Here is a 20047-nt window from a genome sequence, read left to right as displayed (position 1 = left end):
TCTGCTAATAGGTGGGTTGTATTCCTGTCTTGCTGGTTGTTCGGCATGGGGCGTCCAACACTGGAGCTTGCTGGCCGTTGGGTGGAGCTGGGTTTTAGTGTTGAGATGGAGATCTCTGGGAGAGCTCTCGCTGATTGATATTACATGGGGCCGGGAGGTCTCTGGTGGTCCAATGTCCTGAACTTGGCTCTCCCGCCTCAGAGGCTCAGGCCTGACACCAGACCAGAGCACCAAGAGTCTGTCAGCCACATGGCTCAGAAGAAAAGGGAGGGAAAAAAAGTAAGTAAATAAATGAATAAAATAATTAAAATTAAAAAAAATTATTAAAATAAAAAAGTAATAAAAAGAGAGCAACCAAACCAGTAAACAAATCCACCAATGATAACAAGCACTAAAAACTATACTAAGATAAACGTAAAAATCAGAAACAAGTCAGTCGTAGACAGCAAACCCCAAGTCTACAGTTGCTTCTAAAGTCCACCGCCTCAATTTTGGCTTGATTTGTTGTCTATTCAGGTATTCCACAGATGCAGGGTACCTCAGGTTGATTGTGGGGATTTAATCCGCTGCTCCTGAGGCTGCTGGGAGAGATTTCCCTTTCTCTTCGTTCTTCGCACAGCTCCTGGGGTTCAGCTTTGGTTTTGTCCTCACCTCTGCGTGTAGGTTGCCCTCAGCCTTCTGTTCCTACCCAGACAGGACGGGGTTAAAGCAGCAGCTGATTAGGGCGCTCTGGCTCATTCAAGCTAGGGGGTGGGAGGGGTATGGTAGTTAGAGTTGGAACGTGGGAGGAACCTGCAGCGGCAGAGGCTGGCGTGACACTGCAACAGCCTGAGGCGTGCTGTGTGTTCTCCCAGGGAAGTTGTCCCTGGATCGTGGGACCCCTGGCAGTGGCGGGCTGCAAAGGCTCCTGAGCGCGGGTGTGGATCGTGACCTGTGCTTGCACACAGGGTTCCTGGGGCTGCAGCAGCAGCATTAGTGTTTCACGCCCATCTCTGGGGTCTGAGCTGATAGCTGTGGCTCGCGCCTGTCTCTGGAGCTCGTTAAGGCAGTGCTCTGCCTTCTGTGGGCAGACAGGGAAGGATTCCCCTCTCCTCACACACCCTGAAACAATGGTCTCTTGCCTCTTAGGCAGGTACAGACTTTTTCCCGGACTCCCTCCTGGCTAGCTGTGGCACACTAGCCCCCTTCAGGCTGTGTTCACGCAGCCAGCCCCAGTCCTGTCTCTGGGATCTGACCTCCAAAGCCCGAGCCTCAGCTCCCAGCCCTGACCTGCCCCGGCAGGTGAGCACACAAGCCTCTCTGGCTGGTGAGTGCTGGTTGGCACCGATCTTCTCTGTGCGGGAATCTTTCCGCTTCGCCCTCTGCACCCCTGTTGCTGTGCTCTCCTCCGTGACTCTGAAGCTTCCCCCCTGCCCACCCCCCTCCCACCCCCATCTCTTCCAGTGAAGGGGCTTCCTAGTGTGTGGAAACTTTTCCTCCTTCACAGCTCCCTCCCAGAGGTGCAGGTCCCATCCCTATTCTTTTGTCTCTGTTTTTTCTTTTTTCTTTTACCCTTCCCAGGTACATGGGGAGTTTCTTGCGTTTTGGCAAGTCTGAGGTCTTCTGCTAGCATTCAGTTGGTGTTCTGTAGGAGTTGTTCCACCTGTAGATGTATTTTTGACGTATTTGGGGAGGAAGGTGATCTCCATGTCTTACTCCTCTGCCACCTTGAAGGTCCCAAAAGGTTGATTCTTAATCTACAGTGGAGGAAACATTCAAAATCAAGATTGTTTTACTTTTGAAATCTGTCAGTCTTTGCGTTTATATTTATTACTTTTTTCCAGATTCTTTTATCTGATTTTCCCACCTCCATCTTCCCCCTTTATATAATCCATCCAGCTTGTTATAAGATATATTAATTAAAACACAGTTTGATTATAGAACTGCTCACAAAGCCTTCTTTAATGTTTTCAAATTCTTAACAGTATAAATTCCTTGCTAGTTTGTTTCTTATTTAGATCCTGTATAATTAGGTTCTTAGTTCAAGTTCCTAAACTGCTGTTTCTTTCTTCAGCCCTATATGACTCTGTATTATGGCCCAACACAGCCTTTTTCCCATTTCAGTAGAGAGCTTCTGGACATCCTCATCTGCTTGCTGTAGCTCATCTGTTTTCTCTGCCTGGAATATTCTCTCTCCTGCTTTTTGTGTTTCAGAATTTTTCTTTAATAAAGTACAGCTTAAAAGCCCTTCATTCTTTCACTGAGTCTTTCCTGATAGCCTCAGCATGAAATGATTCTCCTTCTTCTTAATTTACCCTTAGCTCTTTTAAGACACAAACTACATCTTAAACTTGTTAAGGGAAGAATAAAAATATTTTTTTATGAAAGTGCCAATATATACATTCCCTGAATATGGTTTTAAAAGTATCAATAATTTTTTGGAAAAATGGTATAAATGTAGATTAGTTATGGTGTAATAAATACTAATATAATTTAAATGAGGGAAAATTCAGTCTTTTTCAAGAGATATATTTGATTTAAAAATTTTAATAAAACAAAGTTACATGTATACTCTTTTGAAATTTCTTACATTTGTGTTTGTTTTATGTCTAAATATTTTTCCCCATTGCTTTCTGGAGTAAAATCTGACCTTGTTTATGAAAAAGAAAAGTTTAGATACAGTGCTAACAAAATAGCCTTTTAGTTATAAAATGCGTTGTGGTGGAACAGACTAGAGTTCAGTTTTGTTATCCATGTTGTCCACTTGATTTCAGACTTAGGAAATACTTGAACTGGAATGTTAATTTGTAAAGTGTGACATTTAAAAAAATCTGATTTCTTAACTTTTTTGGTGTGTGTAGAACATTTTATATGAAATAAATTTGTAATGTTGGATAATAATTATATATTAATAATCTGTTTATAGAACCTGCCTTCTGGATCATCACGTGTTGGAGCCATTAAACTTACCTACATTTCAAAGGTAGTCTCTCTGTATTGTCTTACATTCATGCATGAATTAAAATCCCTTAGAATGAGAGTGTGAATAAAAGGAGCCATCTCCTCGCTTTGCCATTTAAGATGATGTTCTGGTTCATATTACATTGAAAACAGTACCTGATTACTATGTTTAGGAAGTTCTTTGATAAAATTAGGAAGAATATGGAGTTAAATTACAGGATGTGGCAAATTGAAAAGTTAACATTAACTTTTATGATCAGGTATATGAACGTCAGAAGGGGAGATTCATCTGTTACCAATTAGGTTCTGTCTTTGGGAAATCTGGAGAAGATTTTTCTAAGTCTGTATTTATTTATTTAAACTGTAATTTTTAATCTCATTACCTTTGTTTGTTCCTTTATGTTTTACTTTGAGGAAAATATGAACCATCTTCATGATAAAAGATGGGTTTTTTTCCCTCATTTGACTTTGTCTCTACTAACTTGTTTTCTTGTTTGTTGATTTTTCTGGAATTTTTGCAGTACTGTTTTTCTTTTCTTTCCAGAAATTTAGATTTGGTATTAGGTAGTTTTTTCCCTCTTATTGTCTTTTCTTAGTGTTTTGGGAACTGAGATAGAGAGATGCTGAGGAACTAGTTTTGTTTTACACAAAGTAGTAAGCTTGATGATGACTTAAGATGAGATATGAAAAATAGCAACTCAGTATGATTAATATGCATATGCATACTATTATGCATACACTGAGATTTGTTAGCAAAGGTCTTCAACAGAAGAACAATTTACAAGTGTGCCTCTATTGAAAAGAAAGATATTTTGATTAAAAAAAGCTGTTATCAGCATCATAATAGAGCTATTCATTCTCATTGACCAAAAAAATTACATATTTAAAGGGAACCATTTTATGTTAAAGCCATATTATGTAAATTTGCAAAAGACAAATATTGTTGAAGTATATCTCAAGTGTTCCTGTAAATTTAAGACATTTAGTAATACTTCAGGGTATCTTACAGCTTAAATTCTATAGAGACTATCATTAGGAAGCAAGTGTAGAATTACATTGTAGAATAAATTGTAGATAATTCCGGCCCCCACCTCCCCTTTACTTGATTGCCTACAGTAAAGGTATACTACAATGTAAATATGCTGCCGGGGACCTTTGACTCTTAATGAAGTGATGTGGAAAGGCCTGTTTTCTTGGAATAGGCATTTGAGGTAGAAATTGCCCATGTGCCTGTATCTTTTCAATTGCTTGTTGCCTGGTCTTTTTAAAAATTAAGGTATTAACTCAGCAAAGCAGGCAGACTGACTGGCCAGCTGCATTCCCCTCCTCCATTGCTTCCTTTTTAAAATATAACCTTCCCTGTGTAGTTCTGTTAGGTTTCATCTCTGTCCCACAGCTTACTGAAGTTTGAATTGTACACCTTGTACTCTACTTAGACATGCCACTTTTTCCCCAGAATTAATTCCTGGAACAAATTTCATTGTGACTCACTGCTCAATTTGTAGTTGAGATCAGTCAGGAACCCCAGACTTAGAATTCCTTCTGAAGGTACAGAACAGATGCTACAGTTGTAAGTTCTAACACTGGGCAACAGCATGGCAACAGTCATGAATGGACTTCCATGTGAGCTACTTTATTTAAAGGGCTAGCAGCAACCAGGTGCAACTAGTTGCTTCACCTTCTAAACGGGACCATGTGCCGCTTTTAGTAAAGGAGGGGCCCATTATTATCCTAGGGTATTTTAATGTACAAGTGGGAATCCAGTGCCATTTTGATTTCCTCATTGCAGGTTAATGCCTTCTGCATTTTTGGACTTTATTAAATATACAATCTCCCCCTTACCCACCACCATTTCCTCATGCAGTTCACAGCTAATTTAGAAATATGCAATTTGGCAAGAATTCATAGTTTCTGTGGTGTATTCATTGAGGGTATTTTGAAAACTACATTAAACCAAAAATATGTGTATGTGTGACATAAAACTTAATGGTTTATTTTCAATTTCTTTGCACTTCCTTTGAAGAAAAAACAATTTTGTTCAAAGAGAGCATGGAAGTATCATTTGTTTTAAACATCTTAAAGTTGGGACCCATATTCTAAATTTAATTTACAGTTCTTTTTCAGTTGCCTTAAAGTTTAATTTTAGATCTGTGTGCTAAATGTGTATGATTACTGGGAAATCATACATGTGGAATTCACATAGTGTTTAAGATTGGTTATAGTAGCACATGAAGAAGTGAGTGATTCATCTCTCTTTCTTGTTAGGTTAGCGATGCAACTAAGCTAAGGCCAAAGGCTGAGTTCTGTTTTGGTGAGTAGCCATATTTTATACGTTAGTTATTTTAAGTTAGACTAATATAATTTCATCATATTGTAAGAAAAAACAGTCACAGAAAACCACACAACACAATCCTATAGGGTAATGAATTATTCTAAGGCAAATTCCCTTGAAACTATCATCTGGTGAAGAAATAAAACTGCTCCCCAACCCCTGAAGCCTCTTTCCTGTGTCCCATCCCAGTCACAACCTCCTCCCACTCAGCCCATGTGTAATCATTATCTAGACATTTATAGTGATCACGTCCAGTGAGATTAATTTTAAACGCTCTACCCGATATTATTTGATATTCAATACTTAAATAACAGAAAGGATTTAGTTTGCAGCTTATGGGTAATGAGAAGTTTACAGTTTGGGAGCAAGGGTAGTTGAGGGTATTTGATTAAGTGCTCAGTGAACATTTAATGAATGTCTGGTATATGCACTGTGCTTGCCATGGGGCTGTGAGAGTAATAAGAAGCAATTGCTGCCCTTAAGAATCTCACGGGCTGGCTGTCTCACAGACAGATACAGTACCAGGGAGTTATCGTTACATTTATCACAGGCGGTAGATAAAGCAATGTACAGTCTATTCAAGGAAGAGCTTCAGATCCTTTTTGGAGATCTTGGGAGTGAAGGGAGCCACACTGGATGAGACTAACCTGATCATCCTTTATCACTGGGGAGAAAAGCTGGGAGGACAGAGGCGTGCAGGGGAGAAGAACAAGGTGTGAGCAGAGAACTGAACACTCAGTAAAGCTGGAGAGAATGGTGAGAGACTGAAAAGTAGAAAGAGAGGAGTCAGGGTGTAACGTGTTGACAAGCGATTTTTTTTTTTTTTTTTTTTTTGCGGTACGCAGGCCTCTCACTGCTGTGGCCTCTCCCGTTGCGGAGTACAGGCTCCGGACGCGCAGGCTTAGCGGCCATGGCTCACGGGCCCAGCCGCTCCGCGGCATGTGGGATCTTCCCGGACCGGGGCACGAACCCGTGTCCCCTGCATTGGCAGGCGGACTCTCAACCACTGCGCCACGAGGGAAGCCCGACAAGCGATTTTTTTTTGTTTGTTTCTTTTATTTTCTGGAAAACGAGAGAAGAGAAATTAGAGAGCATCTAGAAAGTAGATATAGGGTGAAGGAAGTTTTTTTTTTTTTTTTTATGGATCGGAGAGCTTGATGCAAGTACATTAGTTAAGTGGCTTTTGAACTGCTGTTCCTAACATAGAGCCTGAATTAGGGGGAAAGAGGAGGTATGAAGAACATCAAAAGGAAAAGCACAAGGACTCGGTGACTGGATATGTGGGAGTTGAAGGGAAGAGAGAGGTGTCCAGTAGGTTTGCTTCAAGGAAAGAAATGAGGGATCCAGGAGAGCATATTAGATAGGGTGAAATGTTCGGTAAGGAGTTTGAATGGTGGGGAAACATCCAAATGGAAATATTCTGGTGACAGTAATTGAGGACTGGATGGAGCTTGAAGATCAAGAATGGAAAACTTTAGAATCTGTTAAAATAGTGGGTGTACTTGAAGCTGGGAGGATCGATATGCTGTTAGAGCGTATGTTAGTGGACATTAGTGATGAAATTATTGATGTCAGTTTCCAGCTGACATCAATAGGGACTATTTTACATTAAGTAAAAAAGATACTTCTTGGGGTAGAATTGATGTTAAATTTCTTTGTTTTCTTTTGCTTGAAAAGAGCAGGTTTCTTCTGTAGGCAGTATGTTAGGGATAGCATCTGATGGCAATCATATATATCCAGTAAGGAAATGTGATATGAGCAAGATGTAGTATAGCTGTTCAGAGAATCCTCTATAATGCTTTTATTGCCACTAAGAAACTAATAAAAAGTCATGTATTTATTACAAATTTATAATTTTTGGTTGCCAAATAGGAAAATGCCTCAGAACCTTGTTGAATGGAAGCCTACTGGGGGCAAGTCAAGTGATAGAGAACTTTATATTTTAGAGTGTATCATGTGCATACTCTTGACAGGTCTTTAATGTAAAATCTCAAACATACAGTTTGAAGGGCTAGCAATAGACAGTAAAAGATTTGCTGTTCAGTTACTGGGGTATTTAGAATGAGTGATTTTAGTTGAAATCAGAGATTAACAGTTATTTATTGGTCTGCCAACAGTTTATTGGTCCTTTACTATTAGAGGGAGTAAAGATTCATAAAATGTTTGCCTTCAGAGAGAGGCACTGGCTTCTAAAATGGAACTACAGCTTCCATTCAAAATGGCAACATAAAGACTTTCCTTCCCTGTTTCCTCTCAGATTGCCCCCAAACAGTGAGAACAAGAAACATCCAAACCATCTTTGCTGAAACTAGCAGATTTCTGTAATCCACAGTGTATAAAGATGGAAAGTGGATGGAGGAGGAATAAATGACTTGACAGAGTAGAAGAGACCAGTGGAAGGTAGCTATTTCCATGTCCTGCCCCCACGCCAGCTCTGGATAGACTGGGTGTTGGCTTTGGTCTGGGGAGGCAACAGGGAGGAGGGACCCAACACAGGGACTTTGTTTGCATGTCTACGTAGAAACAACCTCTAGTCCCTACCTCCATCTGGCTCCGGCAGGCAGCCACCCTTCCCCCATCCCAGCGAGGAATGGCATGCGTAGTATCTCCAGAAATAGAATCAGTGAGGCTGTGTGCGTGGGGACAGTAGTCTCAGAGAAGTGGGGGGATGAGGCATGAAACAGAAAATGGGAGGATTAAATGAAAACGTCTGCACGCTGAATGCAACTGTTTCCCGTGTCCAGGCCCAGAGCACCAGGCAGCCAGGTGGAGGTGGGGCAAGAATCTGAACACCCCAGAGAAGAGAGCCATAGGTACTGACAGCTGGGCATTTCTACCAGAGGAGATTGCTGTACAGCAAAGCCCACCAGTCAGAAACCCTACATATATTCAAGAGAGCTTCCAATCCGTTTTTTGTTACCTTGTTTTTAAATATGGTACCAAAATGCAATCCTGGTCTTGGCCAGTCCAAGATTGCATGACATTTGAGAAGAAAGAACTGTCACATAGGAAAAAGAACATGAGACAATGCAAAACTCCAAAGAAGAAGTCAAAGAAAGCTAAAAATAAAACAAAGATAGATAGTAGGAGAGAAATAAGAAAATTAAATTAGAGTTTCCATTAAGAAAGCCAACGTCTGACTAATAGAGAAGGAAAGGCTAGAGAAAGAGTAGGGATGGAGAAAACGGGAGAAAATTGGCAAAGAAGTATAATAAAATGTCTCATAACCGTTTGAGCCGTAACCAGTTGATCCTGGGGTGTGAAATGATTTTTGTTTGGAGTCAAGCTAATGTTTATGCTTCAGGTTTTATCCATTTGGTACATTCACTTTGATGGTAAAGACTTGAAATGAAATAAGGGAGTACTTAAGTGAAAAGATAGTAAGCACACAAGCCTCTGCTATGCATTCATTATATACAATGAAACCCTTGCTTTAAAAGCATGGGAAGTTACAGGTTTCATACAGTTTATTATTATTATTATTAAAAGTTTTTTCCTTCCTTTCCCTGTCCACTGTTCCCCCAGCATTGCTAATATAAGTTTTTAGTAATTTGCTTTACATTTTCCACAATACTTCTTTACTTGGAAACCTCCAAGTGATGATGATGGTGATGATGATGATGATGAAGGTGATGAAGATGGTGAACAAGAATATCTGTTCTATCCCAGGCACTGTGCTAGTTTCTTTACACAGATCACCTCCACCCCCCAAGGCAGGGATGGGTGGCATTCCACTTCATAGATGAGGAAAACAAGAGTCAGAGATTAAATACATTTCATAAGATGGTATTGCTAGTAAGTGCATGAGCTAGTCAGGTCTGCCAGCTCCAGGCTCTGATTCTCCCTCCTGTCGTATCGCTGTGCCTCTTCCTGCCATTAAATAATGCTTAAAGCACATGATTTTTTATTCAGACTGCAAAGTGTGCTGAGAGTCTTTTTAGAGGTGTATTTGCCTCTCTTCTTTCCCTTCAAAGAGATCCTTATATAAATGTTATTTATTCAAAAATATGTGTATTAAGAGCTTTATAGCAGGTGTAGTGTATTACCAAGAGCTTAGATTTTTAAACTCTTGAGATGTTTTAGGTAGCTGCCCAAAACAACATTGAGGAGGAAAATAGCTATTATGAGGAGAGCTCAGCTTTAGCCGGAGCTGGAAAAAGATTATGAAAGGATGCTTTACTGATTGTTAGAAATTAAAAACAGAAGCTATATATTGACATATATAATAGCCTAGTGAGTTACTAATTTATCTTAATTTATATTTATGGCATTTATAATTTCTCCAATCTCTAGTAAGGTATAAAAGAACAGATTTATAGTGTGTTAAATTTCTTTAGGTCCAAACTAATTGTTTTATAGCACTTCACAAGATAAGACTCTCATATCAATACAAGGAAGCTCTTGTTTAGTGTCTTGGTCTCAGCCTCAATTTCATAATCTTGTGTATTTGAGAAATAAGCTTTTTTCCCTTGAGGGTTTTCATTACCCGCTTCCCTTAGTCACATTCAACTGTTAGTATACCATTTAAAATTTTGATGGAGACTTTTGGAAGTTATTTGTATATTTACAAAAAAAAAAAAATTGCAGCACTGTAGCTATTCAGATGCCTTATCTCCTAGAATAATGTTTGTTTTTAAAAATAAATCGTGTGATGTATAATTAATAAGCTTTAATTTGAACATTGACTAGTAGTTTATCAACAACTATATGCAGGTGTGCTTTGCTTTATAGAAGTCGGTAGTCACTAAAGGGGTATATGTAAATTAAATTGCATAAAAAGTTCCAAATGTATTAAGATTATAAACATAAAGAAAATGCATAAGTGCTGGAAAAATAAAGCTGTTTATTTTTATAATCTTGAGTTGGAGAGACTTTCTTAATATGATGTGAAAGCTAGAATCATAATCATTAAAGGAAAAGAAGAAGATTGATGGACTGGTTCTGATTGATCAGAGATACCATGAACTAAGTGAAAAGACAGATGATAGACGGGGAAAAGTACTTGAGATAAAACAAAGGATTAATACAAAAGTGCTTATAAATCAGTAAAAAATAAATCAACAACTCGGTAGAAATATGGGTAAAGAAAATAAACAGCTCACAAAACAGATGCGGGTGGCCAATAAACATATAAAGCTAATTTGTCTCAGTAATCAAAGAAATTCATATTTAAACAAGGTATAATTTTTCACCAGTTAGGTTGACAGAGAGTCAGGAAAACACACCACACTTGGCATTTCAAACCGAGGGCATTTGTTACAGGGAATTGGATAACCAGATGTTGAAAGGCTGAAGGAGCACAAAGGGAATGCTGAAGTAACCCACAAATTAGAACCTGCATGAAGCAGCTACCATCCCCAGGGCTGGAGAGAAGAAAGGGAGGAGATGGTCTTACCAGAACCTAGGACTCTCTGAGGGGACTGCAAGGCTGATGGAGGGAGGGAGCAGCAGAAGAGCCTGGAGCAGTGGCCGTTGTGTGTTGGCTGCTGCTGGAGGGAGACCAGCAAGAGCAGGACTCTGCATGGGAGTCCCTTCCGCCACCTCCCTCCCACCTTCCAGGCTCCCGCCAGGAGCTCCCATCGGCAGAACGTGGCCCGTGCTGGCAAGGAAGTCTAGGAAATAATGTCACAGAGCCTTGGGGCTGAAAACAAGAGGTACTGGTGAGGACTATTAGACAAGATAGGCCTTTGGATACACTACTGGTAGGAGTGTAAATGGATTCAGCCTTTGGAGAAGACAATTTACTAATATCTATAAAAATGTTAAATGTGAATTTTCTTTGACCCAGTAAGCCTATGTTAAGAAATTTATCCTATGCTAGTGCTATCCCAAGTGTGGAGAAGTATACGTATATGTTTCATTGGGATATTTTATATAGTTTCAAAAATCAGAAATAGCCTAAATGTCCATCGACAGAGGATTGGCTAAATAAACTGTGGTATTTTTACATTCGCTGAAAAACGTGGCCATTAAAAATGAGAGTTTTACCTATGTTATTGAGTGATAAAAGAAGTATCATATATGGTCTAACATTTTGTCAGATTCGAGAGAGTCACAATACTGAAGCTTGCAAGGTTTTTCAGCTGCTGCAGACATAAATTTAGAGGTAACAAGTGCAAAATTTCATATGTTGTAGTTTGTTTTGTCTCTCAACAGTTATGAATGCAGGGATGAGGAAATATTTCCTACAAGCCAATGATCAGCAGGACCTAGTAGAATGGGTAAATGTGTTGAACAAAGCTATAAAAATTACAGTAAGTATTTGTACTTTTTGTGTGAAAAAATTTTAATGTGTGGATGTGATCTTTACAGTTTGTAACGATACTTACTGAGTGTCTTCAGCTTACCAACAGTTTGTCCCAGAGTTACTCAAAGTTTGTTTAAAACACAGGTTATAATGTGAATGAATTTTCTTGTACATGGTAACTTGGCCCCTAAAATCAGCCCATAGATGCCTTTTTAACCCATTGTGTACCTAATAAGGGTCTATATTACTGTAGATTTTTTTTTTTAATTATTTATGATACTTTTTTTTTTAACTTTTTTAAAAAATTCATTTTTGGCTGCTTCGGGTCTTAGTTGCAGCATGCCGGATCTTCGTTTAGGCATGCGGGATCTTTCCTTGCAGCGCACGGGCTTCTCTCTAGTTGTGGCGTGAGGGTTCCAGAGCACGTGGGCTCTGTAGTTTGCGGCATGCAGGCTCTCTGGTTGAGGCGCGCAAGTTCAGTAGTTGTGGCGCTTGGACTTAGTTAACCCGCGTCATGTGGGACCTTAGTTCCCCGACCAGGGATCGAACCTGTGTCCCCTGCATTGGAAGGCAGATTCTTTACCACTGGACCACCAGGGAAGTCCCTTACTGTAGATTTTAACCACTGTTTACAGTAGTGTTTCTAGGGGAAAATGCATGTAGAGTTTTACCTTGAGGATATGTTTTTACCCCCAGGGAAGATAAAGAGACTTCCTGCCACCTACCCAGGGAACAGGAGTGGCATTCTGTCTCTCCTCTAAGCCGTGACTGGGACTGGCGTTAGGTAGGTAGGAGTTGAAGATAGGAGTGGGACAAGGCAGACAAAGGGCTTAGAAATGACATATGGGGATAGGATAGGGACTGATCGGAAGAGCTGTGGCAACCAGAGGGTCCTGCCCGCGTGGTCCTTGAGGGGTTTGTCTCAGGCATCGCTTCTTTCCCTCCAGTTCCCGGGCACTTTCCTCCTATGCTGTAGCTTCCTGCTTCCAACCTGGGCTTCTCTTCTTGGTTTTCTGATGAAATCAATATGTTTTGATTATTTATAGTGTGCCAGGCCTTGCACTAAAGGTTCTACATAAAGTATCTGGAAAAGTGAGACTTAGAAGGATTGAGTAACTTTTATGGGTTAAATGGCTGGTAAGTTGTGGAGCCATGAGCCACCCCATCTGCTTGAGTCTGGAACCTAACCCTGAAGTGCAGCACCTCACTGCTTCCTGAAAAAAAGAGCCTCCTTCCTTACTCTTTGACCCTGAAGCAGAAAACAAACTTCGGGGAGAGTTTACTACTGCTGCTGATGAGCAAGTAGGCAGGAACTGTTCCCTGATGAAGCCTCTCCTTCCCTTTCTCCTCTTTACACACTAGTGGAGAAAACACACACAGCAGGCCCGCATGGGAAGTGTGGGCAAGGAGGTCCTGTGTGAGATTTGTGTAAATTGAAGTGTATTTTTACTAAAATGAGGTTATTTACTGACCCTAAATGACTTACTCTTTAAAAACATATGCCCTGACAGCATATGTTCGTTTCCATTTAAATAAGTGATTCCGTATTTATATCACAACACAATAAAGAGTTAATATAATTAAAGCTGTTCTCAGAGTTAAGTCGATTTTTTATCTTGCACCAGAACAGCTTGTTACCACATGACAGAAAACAGCCAGCGCACTGCATCTGATCTGTACGTGGAGCAGCAGTTATTTTAGGTTTGTGCAGTTTCAGGAAAGCAATTTTAAACTGATTCAGAAGTTCATTTTCTTAAAAGGTTGTAACTGATTGTTTTTGACTCTTAATAAATAAATATTCCCTATTTGGAAAATTTCTTTAGAACGACAACATGTAGTAACTTTACTGAATTAATCTATTTTTTTTACATTTGCAGTGATAAGCAGCACTGGTTTCTTAGAGCTTTAAGAGAAAAAGTAGTGAATGGTCTCAGGCTTTTTACCATTTGGGAGATTCTTGAATTGCTATATCTAATTTATTAATGGTATGAAACCATCTTATACAAGTGACACTTTAAGCTTATTCAAATGCAAGAGAAACTGATTAGGAATTGGGTAATGTTTCAAAGTATGTGGACTTTTAAATAGCTTTTGTGGTCTTGCAGCTGTTACATGTTGAAATTTTTATAGTTTTTAAGATAAATCTGTTGATATTTGTGTTTTTATAATTCACATTTAGAGAATATATATTTAAGATATAGAAATCCGTAGCCAGTCAACAAAGTGATTATAACTATATTAAAGTGAGTATAGAATTGATAGCACTTACTAAAAATCAGTTTTATATAGATACACGTTAACTCATAGAATAGCAATGAAAGAATTTCCCATGCTTTAATAAGATATATTTTTAACTTTATTCTTTAAAAAATCTTACCAGTTTTAATTGCATATGCATTTTACACATTTCAGTGTAGAATCTTCAATTTGTCATACTTTACTATGGAAATTGCTGGTGATTTACGTGTAGATTTCTTTGAATATTTCAAGTTTACATTTTAATATATGTGCAGTTTACCTTTCTGGGGAGTCACTCCAAATGACGTTTTGGTGAACCTATGTAATTTAGTAGTCTGCTGAGTACAATGTAATATGTAAACTTAAAAGTTTTGGAAATCCAAAATTAGATTTTGGAGGTATGTGGTTTCAGAATAGAGGTGATTAGAGGGCAGTGGGTAAGGGAATGGTGGTTATTTATCTACTTATTAATTATAGTACCATGCCGTCTTAATGGACCATCATCCAACACCATAGTTTATGGCTTTCCTTACTTTCATGAAGTCTTTTTGAGTGTGTTTTGGTGGCTACCATTAAAAAATTTTCCCCCTATTTAAAAAAAAGAGAGGAAGAGCAATAGTAGAGGAACAACCCTGAAGGAAGTATTGACTAGAGTTTGGAAAATCAAAAAAAAATGTTTTTTAATAAATTTATTTATTTTATTTATTTATTTTTGGCTGTGTTGGGTCTTTGTTGCTGCGTGCGGGCTTTCTCTAGTTGCGGCGAGTGGGGGCTACTCTTTGTTGCGGTGCGCGGGCTCCTCATTGCGGTGGCTTCTCTTGTTGCAGAGCACGGGCTCTAGGCGCGCTGGCTTCAGTAGTTGTGGCTCGCGGGCTCAGTAGTTGTAGCTCATGGCTCTAGAGCACAGGCTCAGTAGCTGTGGCACACGGGCTTAACTGCTCCGGGGCATGTGGGATCTTCCTGGACCAGGGCTCAAACCCGTGACCCCTGCATTGGCAGGTGGATTCTTAACCACTGCACCACCAGGGAAGCCCTCGATATTAGATTTTAATCTAAAAATTAATGTTTTTAAATTATGGCCAAAATTCTAAACTTTTTTTTTTTTAATTGACAACTGGGAGTAGACAGAATAAGCTGAATACAGGACTTTAGTCCTAACAGAAGTGTGTGCCCCAAAGCCTGCAGGTCATGGGTAGAGCCCTCAGAAAGATCCTAACACCCAAGAGTTTGTTCTTGCATGCCTTAGGTTTCAGTCTTTAAGCCCTGCCATTATTCTCCATTTTGTTCATCTGTTCTCTAGTCATCTTTACCTTTTCGTTTTTCTACTATTAGAATTTCCTACTGTTAGGATCATGTGCAAATACTTGCCAAAAATACATTCAAATCTCTCACAAAACAACAGTCAGAACAATAAAGGATAGGGAAGCAAGGGAGAGGGGAAAAAGGCAATAGGCAATTAAACCAAGCATGTTCAATGTCTTTGACATTTGCCATCTGTCTAGGGAGGTCACTTTAAAAAAAAAATGCAATTCTAAGTTAATTGTTGAACTGTAACATTGGAATTACGCTATACTTAGCATTTTATTTTATTATAAGGACAAATGAGAAGCAGTAGGTTTAACAGCATAGGGAAGGTTTTTTTTTTTTTTTTTTTTTTTGCGGTACGTGGGCCTCTCACTGTTGTGACCTCTCCCATTGCGGAGCACAGGCTCCGGACGCGCAGGCTCAGCGGCCATGGCTTACGGGCCCAGCCGCTCCGCGGCATGTGGGGTCTTCCCGGACCAGGGCACGAACCCATGTCCCCTGCATCAGCAGGCGGACTCTCAACCACTGCGCCACCAGGGAAGCCCAAGGATTTTTAATATACTGTCATTTCTAGAAGAAAAATGGAAAAACCAATGTAAATTTTAGTATATTTTTAGGGTGATATTAAAGGTATTTTTTAGGATATTCTCATGTATGATTAAATCCTCAACTTCTTGAGAGGGAATAGCCACTTTTTATATGGGTCACCTTTTAACAGCACATTTCAGCTAATACATAAGTTGAATAGATAATTCTGTCTCTGGTTTCAAATTCTTTTAATGCCGTTTTCTGTTCTTAAGGATAACTTGGCCACATTGTCAAAATAATTGAAATACATGATGCTGTTCATTAGAAAACACTGGGACTTCCTTAGCAAATTGTTTCTGGGTGCAGTGAACTTTATAGCCCTTTCATTCTTAAGTATTTTTGCAAATCTTGTCAAGTAAAATTCTGTCCATTATCATATTGCCTTTAAAAAGCACTCCAAAATGTGCAACCTCTTAGAAAAAAACTCTTAGAAGAATTCAGGCTTTCCCCTCCGGAATTCATTTCTCTTCTCTGCCTTTCTTGTTTCCTTCTTTCTTTTCTTTTTTTTTTAACTTAAAAAAAGTTTTCTTTATTTTTAAATTTTATTTATTTGTTTTTTATTTTTGGTTGCGTTGTGTCTTCATTGCTGCCCATGGGCTTTCTCTAGTTGCAGTGAGTGGGGGCTACTCTTAGTTGCGGTGCACAGGCTTCTCATTGTGGTGGCTTCTCTTGTTGCAGAGCATGGGCTCTAGGCGCGTAGGCTCAGTAGTTGTGGCACACAGGCTTAGTCACTCTGCAGCACGTGGGATCTTCCCGGACAAGGGCTCGAACCCATGTCCCCTGCATTGGCAGGCGGATTCTTAGCCCTGCGCCACGAGGGAAGCCCCCTTTCTTTTGTTTCTGCCCACGACTGGTATTGTAGTTTAAATATGGAGAGAGGGTAGAGGGTTGGCCTAAGGCCTGGGGAGAGTCATTAGGGGAAGCATCTAAAGGGACAGGATCCCCTGTCCTCGGGATGTTGCAAAATCTTGGGCAGGAATGGAGGAAAGGGAAAGGTAACAGCACAGAGAGGTAATACAATGTCAAGTGCTCTGATAAACTAGGGATGCAGTATAGCGGTTAAGTGTGGAAGAGAGTTACACGAACTTAGCTAGAAAGTGGAATAGCCAGGATCTAAACTTATGTTCCTGGGACTTCCCTGGTGACACAGTGGATGACACTCTGTGCTCCCAATGCAGGGGGCGTGGGTTTGATCCCTGGTCAGGGAACTAGATTCCCACATGCATGCCGCAAATAAGAGTTTGCATGCCACAACGAAGGAGCCTGTGTGCTGCAGCTAAGGAGCCCATGTCCTGCAGCTAAGCAGCCGGCAAGCCGCAAAGGAGCCCACCTGCTGCAGCCAAGAACCAGCGCAACCAAATTAATTAATTAAAAAAAAAACTTATGTTCCCTAATGCCCCTGAGCCTGTTTTCTTACTGCTACGGTGGCGATGCTCCCCCTATGCATAGGGTTGACAGGAGGGTTAAATGGGAAAATATATGAAATAGTACCTGCCCAAGTAAGCACTCAGTAAATGATGGCTGTGTCATAAAGTAATACTGTAAAAGAAAAATTAGTATGAGAACTTAAAGGGGTATTTGCATATACTAAAAATAATTTTTATATATGCCAATTATATATAAATTGATGATCAGTTGGAAATTCTGTGATAAAGAGGGTCTCATATATAATGCTTGTTGCAAAATGATTCATTGACTTACTATTTTAGGTACCAAAGCAGTCAGACTCACAACCTCATTCTGATAACCCAAGTCGCCAAGGTGAATGTGGGAAGAAGCAAGTGTCTTACAGAACTGACATTGTTGGTGGTGTGCCCATCATTACCCCAACTCAGGTAATAAATTAATTCTTCTATTGTGTGATGGTTTAACTACTGCATGTTGATTTTTGTATTGCTATCAAAAGTCAAGCAGTACATCTTTACTGAATTAATGCAATAATTAATACAAAAATTTTATATTTATTTCTTATTTCAGAAGTATATTTTTATTGTAAAATATCTGGAAAGCATAGATAAACAACATTTAACACTTTTCATGTTTTCTTCTGAGCCTTTCTTTGTACTTTTGCCCCTAGAAATGGGGATACTTTGTAAACAGCTTTTTTCACTTACATCTCAAACATTTTCCAAGTCATCAAAAATTATTTCATGTCATTTTTCATGACTGTGTAGTAGTTTTGCCATGAATTTACTATAAATTACAAACCCTCTGTTGTTGGACAGTTCTTTTTCCTTCTCTTTCCTTTTTTCTTTTACAAACAATGTAAGTGTTGTAGGAAGGGGAACCCCTTCCAGGGCCCAAGAGTAGGCTCTTGTCTGACACCCGGCAATGAATTGTCTGAGGAGACACACGTGCTGACAAAGCAAGAAACTTTACTGGGAAGGGGCGCCCAGGCGGAGAGTGGCAGGGTAAGGGAACCCAGGAGGACTGCTCTGCACGTGGCTCACAGTCTCAGGGTTTATGGTGATGGGGTTAGTTTCGGGGTGGTCTCTGGACAATCACTCTGACTCAGGGTTCTTCCTGGTGGCGCGTGCATCGCTCAGCCAAGATGAATTCCAGTGAGAAGGATTCTGGGAGGTTGGTAGGGTATACGGACTGGCTTCTCCTCTGTCCTTTTGACATTTCCCGAATTCTTCTGGTTGGTGGTAGCTTGTTAGTTCTATGTTCCATACCAGGACCTCCTGTTGTAAGAACTCACGCAAGTGGTTACTATCGTGCCTGGCCAGAGTGGGCGGTTTTGGTCAGTGGCTCCCCTAACAGAAGTGGGAAAAACCCGCTCTTCCTCCTGTGTTTCTCCTGTACTCTCACACTGCTACACTCACAACACTTATGACACGAAATGAGTGGGTTTTTTCCCCTACACAAGCAATGCTGTGACACCAGCTGGGTGTCCGACAATTTATCTCAATTCTGACACTGCCTATCTGGATTCCACAGGTGAAGGGCTCAGTCCCACAGGACTGCCCCTCCACCCCCTTCAGATGTCAGTCGTAAGTCCACGTTGTTACCTGTGCTTCTGACTGATGGGCTATAAATTCGAGGTTCCTGTGGCCCCCTTATTGGGTTCAATTAGTTTGCTAAAGCAGCTCACAGAACTTAGGAAAACAGTTTAATTACTGTATACCTGTTTATTGTAAAAGGATATGATAAAGGATACAGATGAACATTCAGATAGAAGAGGTGTGTAGGGGAAGGTATGTGGGAAGGGGTGTGGAGCTTCCATGCCTTCTCTGGGTGCACCATTCTCCCAGTACCTCCGTTAATTCACTAACGCAGAAGCTTTCTGAATTCCATATTGTAGGGATTTTTATGGAGGCGTCATCACGTAGGCATGATTGATCATCCACTCTGTTTCCAGCCCTCTCCCCTCTCTAGAGAGTAGGGAATGGGGCTGAAAATCCCAAGCCTTTAATCATGACTTGGTCTTTCTGGTGACTATCCCCCATTCAGGAGTCCACCAAGAGTCACCTTATTAGAACAAAAGACATGCTGTCACCCAGGAAATTCCAAGGGATTTATGAACTCTTTGTCAGGAAGCAGGGTCAAAGACCAAATATTAGCACAAAAGATGCTTCTAGTGCTCTTATCACTTAGGAAATTACAAGGGTTTTAGGAGCCCTGTGCCAGGAAGTATGGGGCAGGTGGGGGCAATGAGATATTTTCCATTATCTCGTAAATGCTTTGATGAACATGCTTGTAGCATAAACTTTAGAGCCATAGATAATATGTTTTAAAGGATAAACTCCTGGAGGGAAAATTGCCAAGTCAAAGTATTTGTAAATATGTGTAATTTTTTAAACCTGTTTTTCTACAACCTGGCCTAGATGAACTAAACAGAAGACTGGAATTTTAAGTCAGTTCTATCCCCAAAGTACTGGTATGCTGAGTTAATTCTTACTCTTGGGTATTATGGAAAATATAAATTTATTTTAAAGTTTTTGATGAAATTAAAATTTGTATGCACTTAAATTTCTTGGGTTGCTCTTAAGTAAATGAGTTTGTAATGCAAATTAAATTACTGGCAATTGAGAAACTAAGAATTTTAAGGTAATTAATTGATATTGCCAATGTTAGGCATTTTCATTACCTGTGTGCCTTTTTGTACTTAAAAGCCTTATTAGTTAATTAATTATTGAGTGCTTTCTTTATGCTAGACAGAGGATATATGTACTAATGAGCAAAAATTCCCTGCCCTAATGGGAGGTTACATTTTTCACCAAAGTTGGATAAAAAATAAACTAGGAATTTGTGTGTGTGTGTATTTACTTTTTTAAAAAAGTAATGATTTTAACCTGTAAGACTTCTGGTTAAGATAGAGCTAGACTAAGCTGCTTTCACCTGTATTATGTCTTGTGTTGATAGAAGAGCTAAGACAATTTGTCTTTAGTTGTATT

General features: G+C 39.8%; 1 protein-coding gene across 2 annotated transcripts in view; it reads left to right on the top strand.

The window, feature by feature from the left end:
- PLEKHA1 (pleckstrin homology domain containing A1) overlaps window positions 1-20047 on the top strand; it is a 59137-nt gene that overhangs the window by 23346 nt on the left and 15744 nt on the right. For both annotated transcript variants that reach the window (XM_060033914.1, XM_060033915.1), the window contains exons 3-6: window positions 2906-2962; window positions 5206-5251; window positions 11429-11526; window positions 17360-17485. In XM_060033914.1, coding sequence (XP_059889897.1) covers window positions 2906-2962; window positions 5206-5251; window positions 11429-11526; window positions 17360-17485 — 327 coding nt within the window. The remainder of the gene's footprint in view (window positions 1-2905; window positions 2963-5205; window positions 5252-11428; window positions 11527-17359; window positions 17486-20047) is intronic.

This window comes from Delphinus delphis, chromosome 16 (genome assembly GCF_949987515.2).
Source record: "Delphinus delphis chromosome 16, mDelDel1.2, whole genome shotgun sequence".
Lineage (NCBI taxonomy): Eukaryota > Metazoa > Chordata > Mammalia > Artiodactyla > Delphinidae > Delphinus > Delphinus delphis.
Note: the sequence above shows the minus strand (reverse complement) of the source record. Positions and strands in the feature narration are given on the sequence as shown.